At 33.9% G+C, this 24,907-nt stretch overlaps 1 protein-coding gene across 5 annotated transcripts in view; it reads left to right on the top strand.

Moving 5' to 3' along the window:
- The window catches only part of FGFR2 (fibroblast growth factor receptor 2), a 150,558-nt gene that overhangs the window by 112,334 nt on the left and 13,317 nt on the right, over positions 1-24,907 (top strand). For 3 of the 5 annotated variants that reach the window (XM_029284393.1, XM_015817237.2, XM_015817235.2), the window contains exons 7-13: positions 3,075-3,265; positions 6,178-6,322; positions 9,695-9,891; positions 16,101-16,252; positions 17,648-17,769; positions 19,046-19,156; positions 20,089-20,279. In XM_029284393.1, the coding sequence (XP_029140226.1) occupies positions 3,075-3,265; positions 6,178-6,322; positions 9,695-9,891; positions 16,101-16,252; positions 17,648-17,769; positions 19,046-19,156; positions 20,089-20,279 (1,109 nt within the window). Of the gene's footprint in view, positions 1-3,074; positions 3,266-4,204; positions 4,350-6,177; positions 6,323-9,694; positions 9,892-16,100; positions 16,253-17,647; positions 17,770-19,045; positions 19,157-20,088; positions 20,280-24,907 lie in introns of all 5 variants that reach the window. The other 2 variants (XM_015817236.2, XM_015817232.2) reach the window with 1 other exon arrangement.

Below are 24,907 nucleotides of genomic sequence, written 5' to 3'. Positions count from 1 at the left end.
CAGAACATTAGAAAGGTAAAACATGAATCATATGTGCAAAATTTGGAAGAATGCTGGTATTTGTTCAAAGCCAATAGTGGAAGTAGATCTAGGAGCTCTTCTTATGTATCATTTCATGTAGGAATTGTGTGATTGGATTCCTGTTTTGGACCTAGAGGTAGTTCTCATTTAGCAACTGCCAATTTAGTGAGCGTTCAGTCATTGCAATGATGAAAAAATTATGATAAATCCTTACATTTATGATCTTTGCAGGTCTGACTAAGCACAGTCAGAATTAGTAGTGACTGCTGTGCTTATTGATCAAATGCCAGTCCCAATTATGGTTGCTAAACGATTAATTGTTTCCTGGTTGGTCTCTGGTTCGATCTCTCGTCCTTAAATGGTTTTGATTTTATCTATTTCTTTTCCCCCATTGTATTCTATGGATATTATTGAAACTGCTTCGTGATTAGGACATCATCCTAATAGGCAGGATATACATGTTTAAAATATACTAAGAAAGACAGAAACGTTGTCAATAAATATGAAATGTTTTATGCAGCATCTTTTAATGCTTCTTGTCCTTTCCCTAAACAAATTCAGTCTGCTGAATTTGTATCTGCTGAAAACCAACAGATACAAAAATGCATTAGTACATTACATAAGGAACAGTAGGATTAGCCCATTCTTTACTTCCATTCCTTCCTTCTGTCTTCTTTCCAGTTGTATCTGAGATTTCACACTCATTGCTTATGGGCTTTAAGATTTGCCTTTGAATCCTTGACGGCAAGAACCGAGCTTAATTTATAATGGTGATTCTTAAAGTAGTCAGTGCCCGGCATGAAATTATGCTTCCACGGAGTTAAGACCTAAGCACAATTCCACATATAGCTGTGAAATCATTTAAAAACAAGCCTTTGAAGGGGCACAAGTCAGAGAAGACAGCTGCTTTGTACGGCAGTGCCAGTGCTATATCAGCAAATACATTCCCGGGAGGCATTTGTGATGGGCCGGCTATAAGAAAGATTTCATTGTTTGGCAGCGCTGTTGCTTGCTCAGGATCCTACTTTTGAGCCCCCCCCCTTTTTTTCAAAGATTGTATAACATTTGGCATTTGGGCACTATTTAATTGTTTATGTTAAATAGGTGTACCATTAATAAATTAAATCTTTTTATTTTTACACACACTGCCTATTCCATCAATCAGATTTTTAGAAAAAAACATGAAAGGATCTTTTATTTTGAGTAAGGAGTAAGAACCTTACAATTTCATCTTTATCTTACGAGGTGTACCTCTCAGTCCAGATTTTTAAGGATAATTCCATAAAAAAAATCCCTGGTAGATTTACATATATATTATCTGCTGAGTATTTAGAGAATTAAATCATTTTTCTTCCCAATGAACAAGAGGATCCTCACTGAAAAGACTAATTTACTATGAGCATATCCTTTTCATCCCAAATAAAAGTTTTGGTACAGGTAGTCCTCAACGTACGACCATAATTGAACCCCAAATTTTAGAAAGAAAGAAAGAAAGAAAGAAAGAAAGAAAGAAAGAAAGAAAGAAAGAAATTTAGATTCAAAAAAGTGAGTTGGGTGTTTTCCCAAAAAAGTTTCTTGGAAGAACACCAACATACATCATGTTATGACAATAGAAGATGGGTGTGAATAATCTATTCCTTTTACCCTGGGTACCAAGTATTTAGCTCCAAACCACAGGATGATGTCATGTGTTTTGAGATTTGCAAAACCATATGTTGGTCTGATAATACCAGAAAGAAGCAATAATATTTGCTTTTTTGAAATAATAGCATTCGGCTATGACTTAAAAGACTATATTGTACAATAAGTTAGGGCATATAATGACTTTTGCTGCAGCTGTCTTGCGAAAGCAGTCTAACTGGAGAATACCCAAGATTCTTAGGAAAGATATTTCTAAGCTGACATCTTTTAGATCTTGAAACATGAATTTTTACCTTTGAGCATTTTGGTCCTTGTTAAATTTTGTGTGTATGTGTGTGTGTGTGTGTGTGTGTGTGTATCAAATATTTGATGCATTTTGCAGCAGTTCTACAAAGTTAAACTCAACTTTGGATGAAAAAGTCAATTTTATGCTTATAATATTGACATTCTTAATAGTGATAGAACATTTTTCTCTTCTCTATTTTCAGTAATCTAAATTACCTAAATATAGATTTATTAAATAAATAAAATAATAGAATGTTAATAATCTCCAATTAATATTGTATAAACTTCACTGTATTGAAATGGTGTATCAAGGTTTTTGACTACATAATAAAAAGAGAAGGAAAAAAGAAAATGTATCCGTAACCTGATGTCTTTTAGATCTGAAAGTGAAACTGAAACATGCAGAATTCTGTGATGCAGAATTATCCCAGATTGAATAAAAACTATCATGGACTATATAGATAATTTTGTTTTACTGTGATAGATTTGAAATGATACTATACTTGTCTACTCTGTACTCAGCAGAAATCTTGATTATCATTAAGTGATTACCATCATATTTAACTTAAAGCTATTAACATATTAACATTAACCTTCCTTCCTTCCTTCCTTCCTTCCTTCCTTACATACATACATACATACATACATACATACATACATACATACATCGTTTTGTAAATAGCATTGTATGTTGCATCAACGCATTTATCTCAATATCTACCCTGGTTTCAAATGTAGAACATTAGGTAGGTTAAATATTACTTAAACAATGCATATTAAAAGTCTTCCATTTTTATTTAATAAGTGGTAAATACATTACCACTGGTAAAGGCCATTAAATCAAATCTCAGCCACTAAAAATAGTTGTACTTGATGAATTTTGCTATAAATGTTTGCTGTATAATTCCTTGTGAAACTTCTTTCTTTACTCCTTTAAAGATAGTGTTTCAATAGTAGTCCAGCTGTAATTTTTAAATAGCTTTTTCTCTGTTTGGTTGCAATATTAAGTCAGCCAAAAGTTGTCTGATGTTCACTTATACTTATTTTGGCAACATTGATTAATTCTGCATCTTTGTGTGCTTGTTTCTCTCTTTTGTATTTCCCCACCCCCACCCCCTTCTTGATAGAGCGATCACCACATAGGCCTATCCTGCAAGCTGGTCTACCAGCAAATACCTCTGCAGTAGTTGGGAGTGATGCAGAGTTTGTCTGCAAAGTCTACAGTGATGCCCAGCCTCATATCCAGTGGATAAAACATGTAGAAAAGAATGGAAGTAAATATGGACCAGATGGACTACCACATTTAGAAGTGTTAAAGGTAAGTTTATTATTATTATTATACATTTTTGAGACAATAAGGAATTATTTTACAAATTATTTTATTGTGAAATGGAATCAAGGGATCAAATTCATTTTAAGGACTTAGAACTTTTTCATGTTGCCTGTACAAAAATGACCTGCCACTCATGGGAGTTACTGTTTGACATCATCTGGTGACTTACAGTACTGTGCACTCTTGATAGAAACAAAAGCAAACATTTGTTTGGCAATATTTTCTACACAACACTGTTGTTGTTTTTTACCTCAACAACTTTAAGATGTATGGACAGGCATCCTGGATAGGGAATTCTGGGAGTTGAAGACCACACATCTTAAAGTTGCCAAGGTTGAGAAACACTGCTCTAGAAATTCTTTTATTTACTGGCAAAATTGTTTATTTTTCAGATCTCATTATTTATTAAGAGAATTGCCATATCCTTTTCTTAGCATTATTTATGATTTGTTTTGCAAAGAATATATAAAATAAACAAAGAAAACTATACTCTGCCTTTAATATTCAAGCCTAAGGGAATAATATGCGACCTTCTGAAATGGTCATATTTGCAGCCAAAGAATGTTGGCCGTGCTGGTTTTACCAAATGTCAGAGATGCTGAGGTGTCAAATTTTTCACTACTCTCTTGTGAAATTTCTACTGGGCAGTGAACTTTCAAGTTGGCAGCCATTGATTTCCTTACAAAATATTGTTCTGCTATGAAATAATAGAGCCCGGAATCTAAGGAGTTGGTACCACTCAACTGTTAAGTCTACTCAGGAGTTTTTCCATTCCATTAAAAAAACAAATAAAATAAGTACAATATTTATATCTACTCATATGCTAATTGAAGACATCTTCAGTATTTTGGTGGCGGGACCATGGTGGTGTCTACATTTGGGGTAGCAGTTACATTGTTCTCCTGTGTTATTGGTCTGTTCTAGCATTCGGGGATAAATAGTTCCAATGCTGAAGTGCTGAAACTGTACAATGTGACAGAGGAGGATGCTGGAGAATATATTTGTAAGGTCTCCAATTATATAGGGGAGGCCAACCAGTCTGCCTGGCTTATGGTTCAGCCAGATAAAGGTAAAAATGTCTGTTAAAGAAAGCTGGATGTAGAAGCTGGAAAAAAATGGTGCTTTGGGATTCTGCAGGCAGCTTCTAGGATAACTCTGTGACCTTGGTGCATTTATAATCCTGTCTTGAAGGTGCAACTGGTTTTACTCCAGTAGCCATGGAAAAATTCCCACAAACAGTGTACGTGTCTTTTTAATTGTCTGCTTCTGAACCCATTTGTATTTTACTTTGAAGCATTCAACTATACTTGTTCATATATATTTTTCTCAGCATACTCTGAAGGACTCTAACCTCTCACTCTGTCTTTCCCTTAGTTTCATTCTTTAACGGTGTGTCTAGCACACCCCTATATTTACATAGACCACACATCCTTTATTTTAAAGGACATCACTTTATTTCAAGAGGCTGCCCTTGAGATTTCTTTAATTTAATTATTTATTTTCTTGGTTTTGTTCTTGAATTTTTCTTGGCAAAGCAACATTATAAACATAAATCTTTTTTATCCTCATAAATCTCTTTTCATATTTTTCATTTTTCAGATTTGTCCTTTATCTTTTCCAAGAAAATATGGTGACTGTACCTTACTGTTTGTCACACTTAGTATTTGGGATAAACTTAAGGACTAAAGAGTAACCATGTAGGTAGAATATACTAGATTTTTTCTCCATGGTATCAGACCAAATCTGAATTCCTGTAGATCAGTTCAGCATAAACCAGTGGTGGGATTCAGCCAGTTCGCACCACTTCGGCAGAACCGGTAGCTAATTTTTTGTTGCCCAGGCCCAGAATGGACTTCCGGAAGCGGCATCCACACAGAGAACTGGTTGTTCACATATTTGAATCCCACCACTGGCATAAACTATTCTGGAAATATAGTGCTGACTATATTCTTTATTATCACATTATTTCAATACTTGAGCTGTACAAAGTATACAGTATATTATCATGTGGCTCTTGTTAATAAATTGACAGATTTGGTAGCTATGTAACAGCATCCTGTTCTGATGGTCAATGGACAGGAATCTTTTATTGTTAATTTATTGTTTATGACATGTGTACAATAGAATAGTAAAGCTACCATGTTGACTATTTTAGAACATTGTTTAATTTGAGATTCTTTATTTTGCCCTTTAAACAATCTTAATGTTTATCTTGAAATATTGAGCAATAGAGTAGCTTTAGTATGAAATATGGCATTGTATCTCACTGTACTTGGTATCCATATCAGTAAGATAATTTTAGCAAGTACTGATTTGTACATAGTGAATGTAGTGTAGGCACACTAAACAATCTTAAATTGGCTTCTCATTATTATCTGAGACATCATTTCTCTGTTCTGTTACATACTTGCATAATTTTGCCTGAGAGGTTTTTTTTTTTTAAATAACTGTTTGGCCTATATTAAACATATAATGAACATACCTCCTTTTGGTAGTATTAGCTCTTAGTTTTCAACTCTTCTGTCTATGTCTCTGATATTCCTCTTTAATTTGAAGGAGAATCTATTTTTTTAGATTTTTCTTTTGTGCCTTTTATCTTTCTGTGTCATTTTTAAAAACTCAAACGGTTTGTGGTCGAATTTTTCCATGTTTTTTGATTGCATGCATACTTAGGTGGTGAGTGTAGGTTTGGTGAAGGGTTTCCATGATTTATTCCTCTTTAAGGTGCGCTGGGATCTGTTGGTAATTGCCTTTTGGTTGAGGATTTGTGGATGGGATCTCCCCACGGCGGTGAAATTTTGCTTCTTCGGAAGTACCAAGTTCCCGTGGTCCCATTTCCCATCCACAACAATTTCCTAAAATGTCTAGCTTTTCTCTTGCCTCCATTTTTTTCCTAGGCTGCCGGTGTTAACACCACGGACAAAGAAATTGAGGTTCTCTATATACGGAATGTAACTTTTGAGGATGCTGGGGAATATACATGCTTGGCGGGTAATTCTATTGGGATATCCTTTCACTCTGCATGGTTGACCGTCCTGCCAGGTATATACTGCTATCTTCCCATGGTTTTCTTCCTTTCCCTGCTTCATTGTTGATTGCTACCAAATAACACAGCTTCTGTCTCAACAAGGGCTTTTCAATTCCTTTCCAAAAAAAAAATAAAATTCAACGACTTGTCCAAAATTGTGAACTGGGGTGGTTCTGGAATTCATTTGAATAATTCTTAACTATTTTACCCCACTTCCCATTAAAAAAAATGGAAGAATATTTTAAAGACAATCATAAACTTTCCCAGTTTATGTTTTTCTGGAAAGTTTAGATTTTAAAAGCAAGTCAGAGGAGGAATTTGAAGGAGCAGTTTTGAAAAGCTGTTAAATTGGGATATGTATCCATGAGAATTTGCTGTACAGGAGAGGGAATACAGAAGCGGTGTTTCTATAACTTTACAATCGATTTGGTGTACTCTTTAAATGCTGCATGCTCCAAGCAAATGATCTACTAGTTTGCTTGTTTGCAAAATATGTCTTGTCTTGCTTGCAATGATGTTGCTCCTGTTTTGAGCAGAAGTGCACAGTAATATGCTTTTTTAGCTGAAAATGTCAATTAGAAAATAATGGACTAATAAAAACTGCTTGCTTTATAACCCTTTAACATATTACAGAACCGTACTTTAAGTTATTGAAACTTGCACAGTTTATAATTGCTGCTCTGTGTGTTTGTGTTTGTGTGTGTTTCTGTTTAAAGTTTTATAGAAAGATTCCTGCCTGCATGCATTGCTAAAGCATATAGTTTACACTTGTTCTGTACATTGCTGTAAATTTTTCTCAAGGTTTCCAGGTTCTTTCTTTCCTCTTAATGTAAGAAAAGCCCATATTGCTATATTTTTAACTTATTACCTTTTGAAGCTCCAAGCTGCATCCATCACTAAACAGGTGGTTATGATTTAAAGTGGCTGTTGCTTCTGCTTGCCAGATTACTTCCCTATTTGCAACTGCTCAAGCACTACATAATCAATTTATGTCAGTGTTTCTCAACCTTGGCAACTTTACGATGTGTGGACTTCAACTCCCAGAATTCTCCAGCTAGCAACGCTAGCTGGAGAATTCTGGGAGTTGAAGTCCACACATCGTAAAGTTGCCAAGGTTGAGAAACACTGATTTATGTGAAGGAGTATTAACATAAGATGATATGGAAGACTAGCTTCTAATATGCATTGCTTTTATACTGGCCAGTTATACTTGCAGAATTACTACTGTTTTAATACTGAATTAAAACAATTAGGTACATATAACATAATGTTTTTTCACAGTTGCAAATAAAAAGTGGAAAAAAAATCCAAAAGTTTATAAACCAAAAAGTTACTGCAGGCTAACATACTGTTTGTCAGGAATTTATTTATTTTAATCTTGCATAATTTATTTTAATCACCTGCATATCAGCACATCATTATACTACCCAAAATAACTGGATATAAAATTGGTCATCTCCAGGATATGTAGCCAGTGATAGCTGGGAGTATTGAAAGTTGCTATTCCTGTTTGAAAAAGGTTGATCTGCAAAATAAGTAGGTAGATGGTAACTATAAACTAGAATTGTAATTGTTCGTTGCCATTTATTGACTAGATCCAATATGAGCACAATCTCCCATTGGTAAGCTTACTTAAATACTTGCTACTTAGAAATGTGAGTGTATATTTATGCTGAAGCTAATTTGTATCTAGGCATAATTCAAAGATTGTGAGCTAATTGGAAGGAAGTGCTGAAATCATTTTTTTTTGAAATTGTCAATCATTACAAATTTAAGAGATTTAAACTTCCTGCATTTGTTACTGGGGCAAATATATCCAACTAGTTAAGCTACCCTTTTCAGGGCATACTCTTATCATTATTCAAGTAGGACAATAGATAATCCTTGTAATAATTATAAAAAGCAGAAGCTGTGGGGAGAAAGCTTTTTAAAAAATAATCATTAAAAATAATAATTTGTTCCCAGTTGGCCTTATAAAGACCTATATTAGACTTCATGAGTTGCTGTGCCAAAATGTTTGGACACAAGACTAAGTTTTAGATGTTCTTTATCCTCCTGTTAAATGTCATTAAAGTGAATAACATTGCTGTAAGACACTGGATTTTCATGGCAATGCCTTACTAGCTATAGTTTTCAAAGGATCTAAAAGTTATATGCTCAGTTCCTTTTGACGTTAAAAGCTGTCATCTTTTGCTTATCTTAGAAATATATATCACTTTGTTCACTGGACCTATTCCCATGTGAGATGCATAGCAATATAAAATCAACGAATGTTTGGTACTAAACACAATTTGGCAGTATTCATGAATGAGAAAACTTAATTCAAATACTAGATATATATCAAATACTTGATATCTTAGTAGAAGTCCAGAAGTCCAAGCTAGTTGATGCCTAATCTTTGTTATGCTTTGTTCTCCCATAAGCCTTGCTTTTCAGCTAGCTTTCAGTCCTTGTTTGGCTTTCGTTGTGTGTTCAGGTGGCCCACAGAGTTAACTACAGCATTCCTTAAAATTATTTTACTAAACCTGTCATTTGCTGCAGGCCAAATACTGGGAGATTGGGATAAATATTGATTCATCTGGAATGAATTATGTGCCTGTTTTCCTATCTAAAGGACCTTGGCTTAAAAAAAAGAAAAATAGAGTAAGAAGAAAAGGTGATCACAGTAATATGTAGCCTTAATTTCAAAGCTAAATAGGCTGACAAAACCCCCGACAGTGATCATATTCACAAGTTATCTTGAAAGGGTCATTTAATAAAGAAAAAGCAGCTTCAATCAGAATCTAAAATATTAGATGTGCTAAGCAATGAAACTTTAAAATAACCTGTCCTTTAAGTTGGATCCACACTGTGGAAATATTAGGCATTTGGTGTCTTATAAACCTGATGCAGTAGTACAGGTAATTCTCGACTTATGACCGTTTTGAGCCCAAAATTTATGTTGTTGAGACATTTGTTAAGCGAGTTTTGCCACATTTTATGACCTTTCTTGCCTCTGCTATTAAGTGAATCACTGCAGTTGTTAAGTTAGTAACCCGGTTGTTAAATCTGGCTTCCCCATTGATTTTGCTTGTCAGAAGGTCACAAAAGGAAAACATGACCTTGGGACACAGCAATGGTCATAAATATGAACCAGTTGCCAAGCATCTGAATGTTGATAACGTGATCACAAAGATGCTGCAACGGTCGTAGCTGTGAAAAACGGTCTTAAGTCACTTTTTCTAGTGCCTTTGTAACTTTGAACAATCACTAAGTGAACCGTTGTAAATCAAGGACTACCTGTACTTGAGGTTCATTTATATAAATGCTCTTTTCTCTTCACTTGTTCTTTTGCTGCCTCCTAATTTGTTGTCCCACCTGTTCCCCCCTTCACACTTGCACTGTAGCTTCAGTCACAAACAGACCATATCCAACATATCCAGATTTCGTGGAGATATCCATCTACTGCTCGGGAGTCTTCATAATTGTCTGTATGGTGGTGGCTGTCATCGTGTGCCGTATGAGATCTACAACCAAGAAGTCAGATTTCAGCAGTCAACCAGCGGTGCACAAACTGACAAAGCGCATTCCTTTGCGCAGACAGGTAACAGAAAGTAGATAAAGAGTTACAAAAACTTATTTCCCTTCCCTTAAGCCAGCAAATCCTTTGGGGCAAAGGGATTCCAATTCAGAGAGTATCTAATGGCTGAAAAATAGTAGTTCTATAGGTTTTGGGGGAACCCACAGCATTCTGATTCCAAACATTTGACCCACAAAAATGTCATGATTTAGGATAATAGGTCAGTTCTCTGCATAACTTTGAGAAAGTGTTCATCCAGGATATAAACACAAAGGAGAGTTGTTATGTTTAAACTCTGATCCAAGGAATTCACGTTGAGGAAGTGAATAATTTTCAGAAACCCATTTTGAGCCCACAAATTCAATTAGAGAACTGATTTTCAAAGTGTTGTAAATCATTTAATGTCAGGACAGAAATGAGTGATGTTGAGAAAGAGAGATTAAGTTTCCAGGGGAAAAAGAAATATTTACTGAGCTACAGTAAATAGAAAAGATTTAGCGCAGGAGGAGAGGAAAATCAGCATAAGTCTAGATTTTTTTGGGGGGGGGGAATGCAAATTCCATAGGCACAGAATGAAGAGAGGAGACAGAATCTTCATCTGAACAGCAATAATAATGCTTTGCTAAAGTATTTCAACACAATAGTATATCCCACATAGTGGAATGTGGTTTCTGCTTCCTGAAAATGTCTTTTGTTACTTTTGTCTGAATAATACTATCGAGAGATAAGATATTTGCAAGGATAAAATTGTGCGTTTGTGGGGTATGTATGTTTGTGTGTGCCGATAGAGAAGAAGAAATAGAAATTGATGATATGTGCATTGATATAGTTTCTAATGTTATTTTATGCTATACTATTTTATTACTATAAATAGTATTTTTGAAGCTCCAGATCATCTCATGTTCATGATATTCAAAGTAAACTTCTCATAAGATATTTTGGGAGATTTATATATCTCTTACAATTTTGCATGTAGCATTAAATCATCAGTGGAAATCAGGTTATCAAAATCTTTATAAAAGCTAAACTATTATGATTAAATCAGTTCTCATTTACATGATCATCATCCTACCATTGAAACCAATATGAAATAAAAAATTAACATAATATTTTAAAAAATATTTTAATTGAAAGTGTTATCTCTTTATATATATATATAAAAACTTACTTTTAAATTTTACAGTTTCTGCAGAAAAATCATGGCACCTTTTAAATAACCGGATCCTCTTACCTTCACCCATTGTTTCAACTGCTTTGAAACTCATAGAATTTGATACTCAATGCAAAAAATTTGTCCTAGTACTCATTATTTGTATTCATCATTTTGTGCTCAATGCACAAGCTAGAACTTGTCTTTGCTGGCTGCCTTGTGGCTTACTTCATTATTCCTTTTGGGAAAATTTTGTTTGGTTCCTCCTGGAACCAATTAATGATGAGTACCGAGGTAGCACTGTATCTTTACACTCTACATATTTGTGTATATAAGCAAATAAATGAAAAATTGAATGTCTTGCTTTCAGCTAAAAAAAACTTTCCTTTTCAGCCTTCTTAAAGATAGTGATCTGAATCCTGAATAAAAGGAAATCATTGGAATGGACTCAAACAAAAATATCTAGATGACCTGACCTAGATAACAGAGACAATATTATTGGTATAGAGCACAAAACATCAATCAGTAGTTAGGCCCTGGTTCACCGTTAGCTTAATTTTTTTCCCCAACACCAGTTACCTCAGACTATTTGCACTTTCAACAGTTACTTTTTCTTTGGCAACAGAATACTTTGCTTTTGTCATCTCTCCACATTTGTACATGGAACTGCACACAGCAGATCTAATAGACATTTAAAATAGTTTGTGTTGCAGCTTTACCAAAATAATTGGTGGCTATCTATAAAGAAAATAACTCCTGTAATTTTCTGGTGTATCAGCTTAGAGCTTTTGGAGCATTTTAGTGTGTTAGTCCATTCTTTTACCTGATGTAGAATTGGCAATAACTTAATGGCACTCAATCATATTCTGATTTGTAAAACAGTGCGTATTGCAAAGAATTTGTTTTGATTTTCAGAATTATTGAAACTTAACATTATTTCCCTAATTGCCATTCAAGAATGTAAGTCAAAGAAATTATAATTTGTAGACACAAAGATAACATACAGACAGCAACACACACACACACACACACATAAACACACACACATGATTTCTTCTAGTCCTAAAAGTTATTGCATAATTATTATTTTTTTCAGATTTCTTTATCACTTCAACAAATTGCTCCAATAAAATTAAATCAGGAGAAAATGAATACTGATGATTTTCCTCCATTAATAATAATTCATAAGCTAGAGTACATTCAAAGATTATACTTGCTAATTCTGTCATGCTGTTTAGGACAACTGCCAGATCCCCAGTGATTAGGAAACCTACAAGTCTAAATTAATTTGCTAATAACAGATATATCAAGTAAAGTACAGCGCAAACTGCATGTAATAAACTTCACCAAGATTTTACTAAAGAAAATGGTCTTTACTAATTTTTTTATTAAGGTTTTGTCCCTTGTTCTAAACTCTGTTTCAAACCAAAAACAATGTATCACACCATTTGGGACAGATTATTTTTTTTTTTACATTCATTGGTTGGAGTGATTATCAGGAAAATTAAAAGTTAAAGTTTCAAAAAGTAAAAGATCACAGCATTTTAGAGAAAAAGTAACTGTGCAGAATGTATGGATACATAATATATAAAGAAAAGAGGAAGAGAAGGAAGTCCTTTTCTAAACAAAATGCTCTAACAGAATAAAGAATAATCTGTCTAAACATAAAAATACTTTTTCTTCTGAAAGCCAAGCATGAACTAGACTCAAATGGCTTTCTTGTACCTGAAACCAACCTGTACAACTGTTATTTTATGTAGAAATAGGTGTTAATTGTCCTTCAGCTTCTATAATAGTTTTAGTCCATAAATAATCAAGGATATTTTATCTTTGAGATTGGCTTCTTTGTTTTATATTTATCTGCCTGTCTATTTGTCTGTCTTTCTGCGTCTGTTATTTATCTATCTGCCTATCCATCTAGCACTATCATCTATCTATCCTCTATCTATCTGTCTGTCTGTCTGCTTGTCTGTCTCTCCATCCATCCATCCATCCATCCATCCATCCATCTCATGTGTGCACTGACTTTTCCCACACAGATTAATAATTTCCTATAAAGGAAATTCATCTTTCTTGTAAATCTTGTGTATTTTATTTAAATTAAAGTTTAAGTGATTATACAGATTTGATCTCAAAAGGAATTTAAAAAGTTTCTCTGGCTTCTCCTTGAACTTCATTATGTGTAATATAGTTTTAAGTAACTTTTCTATGTAAGGCCGGGGTCACCTTCTGCTTTGAAAGAAACAAAACCTTTGAGCTGTGTATTGTAAATTGTTAACTATTTTATAAAATGAACAATCTTCAGATGATTTTCTTATGTATATATGTATCTCATGTAAGGAATTTCAGCTTACTTTAAAAACAATCATTGTTCTGTATTGTTAAAAATAAGGAATGGCTTTGGGAAAACACATTATTTTAATCTAAATGTTTTTCTATAGTAGCCTGAACAACTATTTTGTCACTTAACTGAAATTAGCACTGGTCTTGTTTTGGTCAAATTACCGTAATGGAACATAACTTTTTGACATGTTTGGATTCATATTAAAATAATTCTCTCTTTATTTTCTCATTTGATTATCCCTGTTGTTTAGTAACAGCATATTTTACATCAAGCTGTCTTCTATCATTTCTCACATAACCCTAGGCTAAATTTGTTTTAACTTTACTACCAGAAATCTGCTTTTTTTCTCCCTACGATGGTAAAATTCCAGAATAATTAAAAATGGTAAACAATTATAAACATTTGAACAAATTTGAGCATTTTACTAGATAGCTGTTTATTCCTCCCTCATTCCCCCCCCCCAAAAAAATGGTGGACACAACCATTTCACAAAGTACAGCATTTGCAACAGGCAAGCAGGGATACATAATACATGCATAATACATGCATGGTGAGCTGATCAAATAAATGTGTGATTAACATATTTAAATACGTGTGGATAGTGGAACAATTAGTTATTGATACTAAAGCAGAAAGCATCAGGTGAGGCTTCTCTGATGTCTCTCTTGAGGCTGTCCAAGATGGCATCCTATCTTGTTACAGGTCCTTTTTATTTATGTGTATATTTGTTTATTTTTATTTAAATTCTATGGCCACTCACTTCAACAAGGTGACTCTGGGCAGGTAATGTTTCTTCTAGGCAGATGGCATGATTCAAAACAAAGGACTGAACTCTATCTTTTTCATATTCTAAGAATTTCTATGGAATCTCTATGGGACCAAAGAGATTCTTGTCAAGCAGGATCATACTAGAGACCACTGCTTTATTTAGATACTTATTTCACTTAGTATCGTGTCAGCTGGAATAAGGAAACTGAGACACCAAAAGAGGTATTTGTGGGACATGGGTTCTTACAGGTTATCTCTGCTCTGTTCTTTGGGGTATATAATTTTTTTATATATGTAAAAAAATCTTGCATCATTACAGTATTTGGCATAAGGTTTCAACTGTATTATTTATAAATAATATTTATTTATAAAATAAATATTGTTAAACAGCTTGTAAATGAATGCTAAATTTTGCTTTTGAATTGGGAATAAAAATCTGTTCATCTAACAGTCATATCAGATAATAAATGAAAAACATTCAGTGAGGCTTGATATTCCAGAATGATTCTCAGATTATGTTGCAAGAAATGATATTTATCTCCATATTTTGATTGGCAGCTCTGCATGGTCACAATCCAAGAGTGTTTAAGAAAACAATTTTTCTTTGTTTGGCTTTGGTTGAATGTTTAATATTGAGTATTTGGGGTGGGAGGTGGGTCTGAATTTTTTCCACACTCTATTTTTGCATGTATGAGAGTTAAGATCGAACAAGTAAATGGATTGGGGTGTGCATCTGCATAAAATCACCATATAAATAGATGATCCAATTGAAGTTAGATCCAAACATAAATAGTGATAGAGGCACTAGGCTAGAAAGTGGGAAACCATGAATTCTAGTCCTGCCTTAGCCATGAAAACCAGCTGGGTAACTTTGGTCCAGTCATTTTCTTTCAGCCCAACCTACCCCACAGGATTGTTGTTGTGGGCACAATAGGAGGAGAAAGGTGTGTTGGATATGTTTGCAGTCTTGAATTATTTGTAAAAATAAAATAATCCTAAATAAAAATAAATAAATAAATAAATAAATAAACAAACAAACAAATAAATAAATAAATAAAATAAAAAAATCTTATAATATGGAAATAGATGAATTTATCAGTGATACGTTCATAAAATGTACCCGTCTCCACACCACCCATTTTTTCCCCTTTGATTTTAAATTTGGCATACTCTTGAATCTTTATGCTGCAACAATGTTCAAGAAAACATCTCTTATATGCGACATCTATTGGGAATAACATGATGATCTCAGGTATAATGATGGTTCTAAGGCTTTTATTCCCAAAAAAGCAATAGAAAAAGTAACTTTTTTATAATTTTAGAATAATTAGGATTAACTTTTCAGTTTTTTAAAATCAACATTACTCTATGAGTTGTCTTATAAATTAATTCCTGTTTGAGAATTTAAACTGTGATCCATATCTGTTATATTATTATCAAATAGTGCTGTGGAAGTACTTATACTGGCAGTACTATAAGAACTGTGGCTTTTTTTCTTGTAAATTATTGACAAGTCTCCTGTTTGAATTTAATAAGACTGAATAAATTTCTAAAATTGTATGAATGGATAGAAAAGCTAGTCTGCTGAGCTTTATTTTCTCTTTTAAAAAGGAGCAGGAGGACGATGATAATCATGGCATCTTTTAAAAATACGTTTTGGGACAATAAGGAGGAAAGATTGTAGTTAGAATATAGTTAGTAAATAATATAGTTAGTAAAAAAAATAATAACATCCGTTCAAAATTCGGTAATGAAAGTCTGGATCTATAATTAGTTCAAAATGAAGTTAATTAAAAGAAGTGTTTTAATAACAAGATTCCAACCAGGACATTACAATTATCAAGTAGTGCATCTATTGCCTTTGAGAAACAGACTAGTACTTGTGAGCTGGCTGGCTTCCTTTCTAGTGCCAGTTTGCAAAAGTTGGGCCCAGATTACATCTCCTTTTTGCATCTTGTATTCAAATAACAGGTGTCTGCAGAATCAAGCTCTTCTATGAACTCCAACACACCATTGGTGAGAATTACTACCCGTCTTTCTTCCAATGCTGATGCTCCCATGTTGGCTGGAGTTTCTGAATATGAACTACCGGAAGACCCAAAATGGGAGTTCCTAAGAGATAAGTAAGTAATGATGAAATAAAATGATCTTTTAGTTCATTTCAGTTATAATATCCTCCATTCAGAAGAATTTTATTTACTAATGCTATAACAAAGCAGGCCAATAAACTGGTCTTGGTATACAGGGATTTCCTGCCTTTTTCTGTTGTTTATTATAAGTGAAGAAAGTGTGGTCCTGACCTCAAAACCAAACCCTGGTTGGCCCTCGTTCTTAACCAAAGTTATACCTTTTTGATGCATGTAATCCAGTTTTTAGAATCTGCCTTAATTTTTTAAAACTTCAAACAACTTGTTTTTAAAATTTATCCCTGAACAGTTTGCTTTTTGGTATTTCATGTATATTTGTGGAAATATTCTTAATTAGGTGAATGAAAGCTAGTGCCATACATTTCACTTGCCACCTGCAGGAGTCTAGTCAACAGTGGGTGATGTATGCATAACTCTGTCAGCCTTTCCCTAAGGGGAAACATTAATGCGGAAAATCTTAAAGCATTAAACACTTAAAACAGCATTCAGCATAAATGTGGGTGGACCAGATTTGTAATGAAAGAAACTCTTTAAACAGAGGTTTATTAGATTGGGGGGCTGTAGGAGCACAAAGACAACATTGTTTAAACTCATATAAGAAGCCCAAGAACACATAAATTAGTCATTTTTCCAATGCAAATGTTTGCTTTCTGCCAAGATCTTAAATTCAATTTTAGTTTCAGAACTAACACAGCATGATCTCAGCTAAACATTCAACTCTTTACTCTTTGTCTATTGTCAAAGTAGCAGGCATTTTCATAACAGATATATTAAAGTATTCATTAATATTAACATGATTAAATTAAAAGCTTTTTCAGTTAAAACTTTTTTTAAAAAAAAGAACATTTACCTTAATTGTGGTTTTATGCCATGGTCACTTCATTTTATATGAAAGAAAATATTGTGCATCAATACTGATTGGAAAACCTACCAACAGGAGGTATTATTGTCTGTACCACAAGAATATAATTTTTTTTGCAAGGTTTGAATATCCATTTGATCTGCTGACATTCCATAACCCATAGTTATATTCCTGAGCTTGGGACAAAACGTTCTGTGCTTTTAAGATACAGAATCACAGTGACATTTTACAAAATTCAAGCAAGCTATAAAATCCTGTTTTGGTACTTCCAAGTGTATGAGAAAGTGTTGCCAATAAGTATTAATTACACACAGAATCCCTACTTCAAAAGCTGAATGGAGGAACGTGCCCAAACTTCTGGATGTATTTTAATACCCTTGTTAGTTCTTTGTAAGAAATGTCCAAGTCAAAATGATTTGCTGAAAGGTTCTTTTATGTTTCACTCTTGAATTTCACCAATTTTAACTGTTCATCAGATGCTTTATGGTAATCCTTGATTTACATCCCAGGTTGACGCTAGGGAAACCTCTTGGGGAAGGATGCTTTGGTCAAGTTGTCATGGCAGAAGCCATGGGCATTGACAAAGACAGGCCAAAAGAAGCGGTTACTGTTGCAGTGAAAATGCTGAAAGGTAAAGAATCAAGTGAGACGTTCTGTGAATCATGTTTCTTTCATGGCTTCTGAATTCATACACTGTAGAAGTTCATTTATTTCTCTGTGGACTTCAGCAGTTTTCCTAGTAAATCAGTGTATTTGGCAATGTATTTAATTTTAGTAGTGACTATTTAAAAAAAGAGCCTATTTGGTGTAGTAATTAAGGCACCAGGCTAGAAAGTAGGAGACAGTGAGTTCTAGTCTGGCCTTACGCACAAAGTCAGCTGGGTGACCTTTGGCCAGTCACTCTCTCAAGGGCAAACCACTTCTGAAAAATGCTGCCAAGAAAATTTTAGACACTAATTCAAAAGCACACACACAAAAATTACAAACAAGGCAAAGTGTTCATGACTGATTAATCATCTTGTTGTATGCTATCATTGGTTTATTGAGCGTTAATCTAAACAATCCATAGCAAAATGCATTTTTGGACATCATCCAACACTTTTTGAAACAAACAAAAAAAGAAAGAACTAATGTTTATAAAGAAAGCACATAAAAGTGTGGCGATGAGAGATCCTGAGACTTCATCTTAATATAAGAGAATCTTTATTGATGAATGACACTCATATACAAATATGGATAATAGGCCCATACATAGCGCTTTTCTAGATAGGAGTAGTAGAAGATAACAAGGAAAACCTCTGTAAAAAGATATTAGATGATTCTGATGTGATGAAGCACAAGCCTTATAAAGTATATCTGTGTGCATGCACCTGTGTGTGTTTGTGTTTGTGTGTGTAATATGCTTATAGAAATCTTTAAACACTGAAGATAATAAAATGGATTTATTGCTAATGACATCTGTTATGTTTCTTGTATAGCACCAAGATTACAATCCCATCCACAGTTTCACTGATCTCAGTTGTGTTTACTTCTGATTAGATGTATAAAAATAAGATAATAAGATATACAGTGAAGAAGGCAACTTTAAAACAAATTATTCTGGTTTAATAAAATCCATTCCTTATTGCTACATGGTCCCTCTGGATTTCATTCCTGGATCTCTGTGGCAAAAACAAACCAAAGGAAGAATACCTAATAGACCATAGCCTGATTTCCTTGGTAAGGAAGGAAGCTACTTTTAGCTCATCTACGAGATTGGCCATATAAAATAATGCAGGGACTAAAGGTTTGGTCTAGAAATGCCATTTTACTAGTTGGATAATCTGTTCAATATATCCGTTAATGGAGAAGTGAGATGAGTTTATACATTGTTTAAAACTGCGTTGCACTTGCTCTGTCTTGCTTAGATGATGCCACAGAGAAAGATTTGTCTGACCTGGTATCTGAGATGGAGATGATGAAGATGATTGGGAAACACAAAAATATCATTAATCTTCTTGGGGCATGCACTCAGGATGGTGAGTGTTATTTTGATCTTGCAATCTAAAGGTGCTGAAACAATGTCATTTATTGTGTACCGTGCAACTTTTTTTTTTCATTTGGCACAGGCTAAATGAAAATTGCATCCAACGGGCAGTAGAGAAGCCCTGATGAATAGCATACTATACCTGGCTTGAAAAATAAAACAAAGCTCAGAAATAGATGGCATAGATGTCACTTTCCACATCATTAATTCTGCCGCATAATTGTAATACAGTATTGGCAATATTATTAAATCTCTCCACCCTTGTTTCCCTGCCTTTGCCCTGCAATTCCTTCCAACCCAGAAGTTGGAAAGATTATTAACTGCATTCATGCCATTGATGGATTTTTCTATTCTAGTTTCCTAGAGTTTATGGGAAAATTGCAGGAGAGCAAATGCAGTTCTTATGTGAAATACTAAACTGTACAACTAGTGTGGATATTTACATAAAGGCTCTCTTTTAATGAAGATAGAGAGATGCAAGGGAATAGTTTTTCTTATCTTTGCTTATAGGCTCCAATTTCAATATCTTAACATCTAGTTTCTATGAGAAGAAAATTTTACCCCAATTTTTCAACATCATTTGAATTCTTTCATAGTGAATTCTTTCACTATGTATATCAGGCATGTCAAACTCGCGATGTCACGTGTCGTCGCGCAACGTATCGGGCCGGTTTTGCCATTGCCGGCAATGGGGTGGGCGCGGCTTCCACGTGACACATCCGGCTGCGGCCGGCAGTTTGACATCCCTGATGTATATCATGATCTACGTGATATAATAGTGAAGCACAAAACATATTTTTTTAATAGAGCTGGTTTGCCTTTTCTGTGTATGTTGGGGTGGTTGTTTTCCAGCTATGTAGATTGATATTCTGAGTATGAATCACAACAATATCTCCTCATGCTGTACATTTGCATATTTTAAAGGGCCTCTATATGTGCTTGTCGAATATGCTTCCAAAGGGAATTTGCGGGAATACTTGCGAGCCCGGCGTCCACCAGGAATGGAATATTCATTTGATATTAACAGGGTCCCTGAAGAGCAGATGACATTCAAAGACTTAGTCTCATGTACATACCAGTTGGCAAGAGGAATGGAATATTTAGCATCACAAAAGGTAAGCCAGTGCTGTTTATTTATTTATTTATTTTTAAAAGCTTTTCATTGCAGTTTGGTATTGTCATGTAAGGATGTTATTTTTCATCCTGAAAGAGCCCTCTTTTACATTTAAAGAATAAGATCATATGATACAAAAGAGTCCCAGCTCTTTCTCATACCAATCCTACTTTTTTTGCATAAGTAGAAGTGAAAAAACAAATGGACATATATGTAACAAAAGAACTGATTATATTTACGTGGTTGTAATACATCTATGAAAACATAGTCATGGTATACAATCATGATAAATCTTCAAAATGGGAATGAAAAATCAATCTGTGACTTCATGTGTTAAGATCTCTGTGTATTTGTTCATTCTATTACTTTTGGACATTTAGCAATCCAATATTATTTAGGAAACGTGTCCATTTTACTGGCAGACAGGAATATTCATCCATCCCCTCACCCAAAACATTAGCAATATTTCATAAGGGTTTGCCATTACCTGCTTCCTAGGGTTGAGAGAGAGTCATTTGCCCAAAGATAGCTTTCACATAGTCTCCTGGTTTCTAGCATGCTACCTTAACCACTATATCAAACTGGCTCTCTTAATAAATTCTTCTTCCAAAAATAGAAGTCTAGATACTTGGCTGACAGTATCTAGACATGAAAGATACAGTTTGGGTCAATTGCCTCTTCCTCTGCATTTACTTATACAGAGAAATGAGGGCTAATAACCACTGCCAAGAGAGCCAAAATCTGGTGAAAAATGTCAGCATAAGATACCCTGTTTATACATGTATGGAAACCACTAAATAAATAAATTGTAGGAATGGAATTCAGATTGCAAGCCCCTGTCCATACATGCTCGGGGCAGAGGATAAATCAGCCCAATACTCATACCTAAATTTATAAATAAGTGTATTTTGTTTATAAATCAGCCCAATACAAATTTATAAATAGCAGTGGCAGAAAGAAAGAAAGAAAGAAAGAAAGAAAGAAAGAAAGAAAGAAAGAAAGAAAGAAAGAAAGAAAGAAAGAAAGAAAGAAAGAAAGAAAGAAAGAAAGAAAGAAAATGTTATCACCAAATGAACTTAAGGTTTTTATGGATAATTGCTTCACCAGGCAATTAACAAAATGTAACTTTGAAACTTGCCTCATTAATTAAGACCATAATGTTCTGCTAATTGGGTGACCTAAAAAGGGTGCTATTCATTTGTTTCAAGTTTTAAGTTCAGTGTAAGAAAAAGATCACGAAAAGTGGCAGCAATCTGTGACTAAATGAATGGTTAAATTCCATCTAGAATGTAATTCTAAGATTTACTGCTATATTCCTATATTCAACTACTTAAAAAATTGCTGGTCTCATTCCATTTAAGTGATAATTAAATTTCTTGGGTAATCAGGCCTATAAACAGCATATGATAATCCCCTGCTTAATAGACTGAAAACTGATGGAAAACATGTATATAATTTATGTATGATGATTTATTACATGAGAGAGAAACAACTTTAATAATACTGAATCAAGAACTATGCAAATTCCTTCCCCCCCTTAATTCCACATTAGATTCCACATTTGTTAGTGAAGGAGAATTAGCACATATTGCTCATGACATCGGACTTAAGTTCTAGTGTAATGATTCCATTTAACTTATCACAAAGAATAGAACTCCTACATTTACTGTCATTTATGGAGTTTGATTTAAATTCCATAATTCAATATAATAATGATAATGATAATGATAATGATAATAATAATAATAATAATAATAATAATAATAATAATAATAATAATAATAATAATAATAATAATAATAATAATAATAGCAGCTTTGAAATAGTTCAATGCCAATCTAGTGATTATTGCTCAGTTAAACTTAAATAGCTTCCCAATGGATGCTGTGACCTGCTCATCACCAGATAATGCTGCCATTGCAGATGCATTGATTTCCAAATAGAAAGGCGTAGACATGATGGAAAGCTGCATATTTTACTTTCGATCATGCATACTACACTGGTGTAGTAACCAAGGAGCCTATATCTTTAATATCTGGTCCTGACTCACATGCATTTGATATTGTAAACAGTTAAAACTTCACGTTATGTGAACAACTGTTGGATTCAGAAGTCGTTATCATCAAATCAGTTTGTTAAAATTGCAGATGGGGAGTGAAACGAAAGAAGTATATTTTTTTAAAGACAACATATCCCTTCTAAAGAAATAGATCAGAATAGGAAGCCAGGTCTTTTTTAAAGAAAAGAACATAATATTAAATTAATATGTTGTTTGGTAATTGTTGACAATGTAAATGACAGAAGAATTGGAATTACCAAGGCTGGCAATAAATAACATTTCAAAAACATTTATTTAATTATTGTAAGTAAAAAAGAAAAGGAAGAAACATATATTTGTCATGTAGTAAACAAAACTATCCTTATACGCATATATATTTAATGAGTTATTCCTATTTATTGAATAGGAAAAAAATAGGAAATTAATTACAAGTTAGTATACAGAGCCGGATGTTTAAATGGACCTCCTTTTCAAGATTTATGGTTATAGATAAAGGGAAACTATTTCTTTAGAACATTGTACAAATGCCTTAAGATCTTTTGGAATATTTTTTCTTTTGTGATCATAACATAAAACTATATTCATTTCTACTGTCCTCTGTTAATTTCTAAATTATTAGTATCTAATTAAAAATAAAAAAACTCTAAAAAAAGCTGATAAGCTACAAAAAGCTACAAAATTAATAAATGAAATAACTTTTAATAAAAAGGGAACCACTATATCACAAGACCATGTTACAATCTTTTATTTTGTACAATTTCTCTACAGACTCCAACTTATTATTTTTTTAAAAAAATACAGTAAGTTTCCAGTAGACATATATAGATACTTTTGTGAAGTTAATCATAGCCAGTTAAGGAGTCTTGCTAAGGAGTCTTGCTAAGTAAGAATGGCAGGAAGGAATCCACATAGAAAATTCAGCAAAACATTGTTAATATTTATAATAAATTCAATCCCAGTTTCCAGTTTTACAGGTAAAATAGTATATTTGAGTGACTGCATCGTTTCCAACTTGGAATAATATTTAATTTAGTTTATAATCATAAAATGATTATATATTATATATTAAAAAAATTTCAATCTTAATACATCCTTTAAAAAATAATTTCAATTTATTTTTAGAATTTGCTAGGAGCTTATAACCTACCGTAATAAATAATATATAAACATTAATTTCCATTTTGAAGCATTAGATCAGGGTTGTCAAACTGCCAGCCTGTGGGCCAATTGCATCATGTGGAGGCCACACTCACCCCAACTCCAGCAATGCAAAAAAAGTTGTGACACATTGCGACACATCACATGATGTGGCGAGTTTGACACCCATGCATTAGATTATCCACTTTTGAAAATTAAAGGCTCTATTAACCTATAAATGAAGTAAGATATGACTATGAATATGAAAATATCTGGAAATATAAGAAATATAGTGAAAGTACAGCATTTTGCCTCTCAGTTCTGGAGACTTGCTCAGAAAGGGGATTGAGTTCCATTATTATTATAAGTACCAATCATTGAAACAGCAGGGTTTACATTTATCTTTTGCTGTCCAGTACTCCAGGCACTTTGTTTAATTGTCTCAGTAATTCTTATATTTATGCAATTCATTGATTGATGGATTGATTACATGCCATCAAGTTACTTTTGGATTCCTAGTGACCACATAAATAGATTTTCTCCAAGATGACCTGTTCCTAACCTATTCTTTCAAGTCTCCCAATGGTGTGTTTGTTGCCACCATAACTGGGTCCCATCTATCTTGTTGCTGGTCATCCTCTTCTTCTCTTTCCTTCCACCTTTCCCAGCACTGGAGCTTTTACCAGAGAGCTGGGTCTTTGCATAATCTGTCTCAAGTAGGCTAATTTGAGCTTGGTCATTGTGCCTTGAGTGAGAACTCTGGGTTCTTTGTTTGATGATCCTTCAGCTTATTTTATTAGCTGCCCATAATGTTCTCAACATCACAGTTCAAAGATGTCAAAACTTTTCCTATCCCGTTTCTCTAAAATCCAACTTTCACTTCCATATAGTGTCACAGAGAATACCATGGCTTGGGCAGTTCTGATCTTTGTAGACATAGATACATCATGGCCTTTTCCAAGGCCTTCATGGCTTTTCAACCAATACCAATCTGTGGCCTATTTCTGGGCTCATTGTTCCTTTACTGTGGATAGTTGATCCTAAAAGGCGGAAACTATCCACCATTTCAATGTCATCAGTGTCAAATATCTATGCTATATTGCACATAATGATTATTATTTATATAGTAATTGTGGAAGACTAATATGGAAAGATGACGATACTTGTTGTTGTTAGTTGCGAAGTCATGTCCGACCCATCACGACTCCATGGACAACGTTCCTCCAGGCCTTCCTACCCTCTACCATCTTCTGGAGTCCATTTAAGCTCACACCTACTGCTTCAGTGACTCCATCCAGCCACCTCATTCTCTGTCGTCCCCTTCTTCTATTGCCCTCAATCCTTCCCAGCATTAGGCTCTTCTCCAGTGAGTCCTTTCTTCTCATTGGGTGGCCAAAGTATTTGAATTTCAACTTCAGGATCGGGCCTTCTAA

The sequence above is a fragment of the Protobothrops mucrosquamatus genome, unplaced genomic scaffold, assembly GCF_001527695.2.
Source record: "Protobothrops mucrosquamatus isolate PMUCROS unplaced genomic scaffold, P.Mucros_1.0 scaffold566, whole genome shotgun sequence".
Taxonomy (NCBI): Eukaryota; Metazoa; Chordata; class Lepidosauria; order Squamata; family Viperidae; genus Protobothrops; species Protobothrops mucrosquamatus.
The sequence above is the reverse complement of the archived record's forward strand: the minus strand, read 5'-3'. Positions and strand labels throughout refer to the sequence as shown.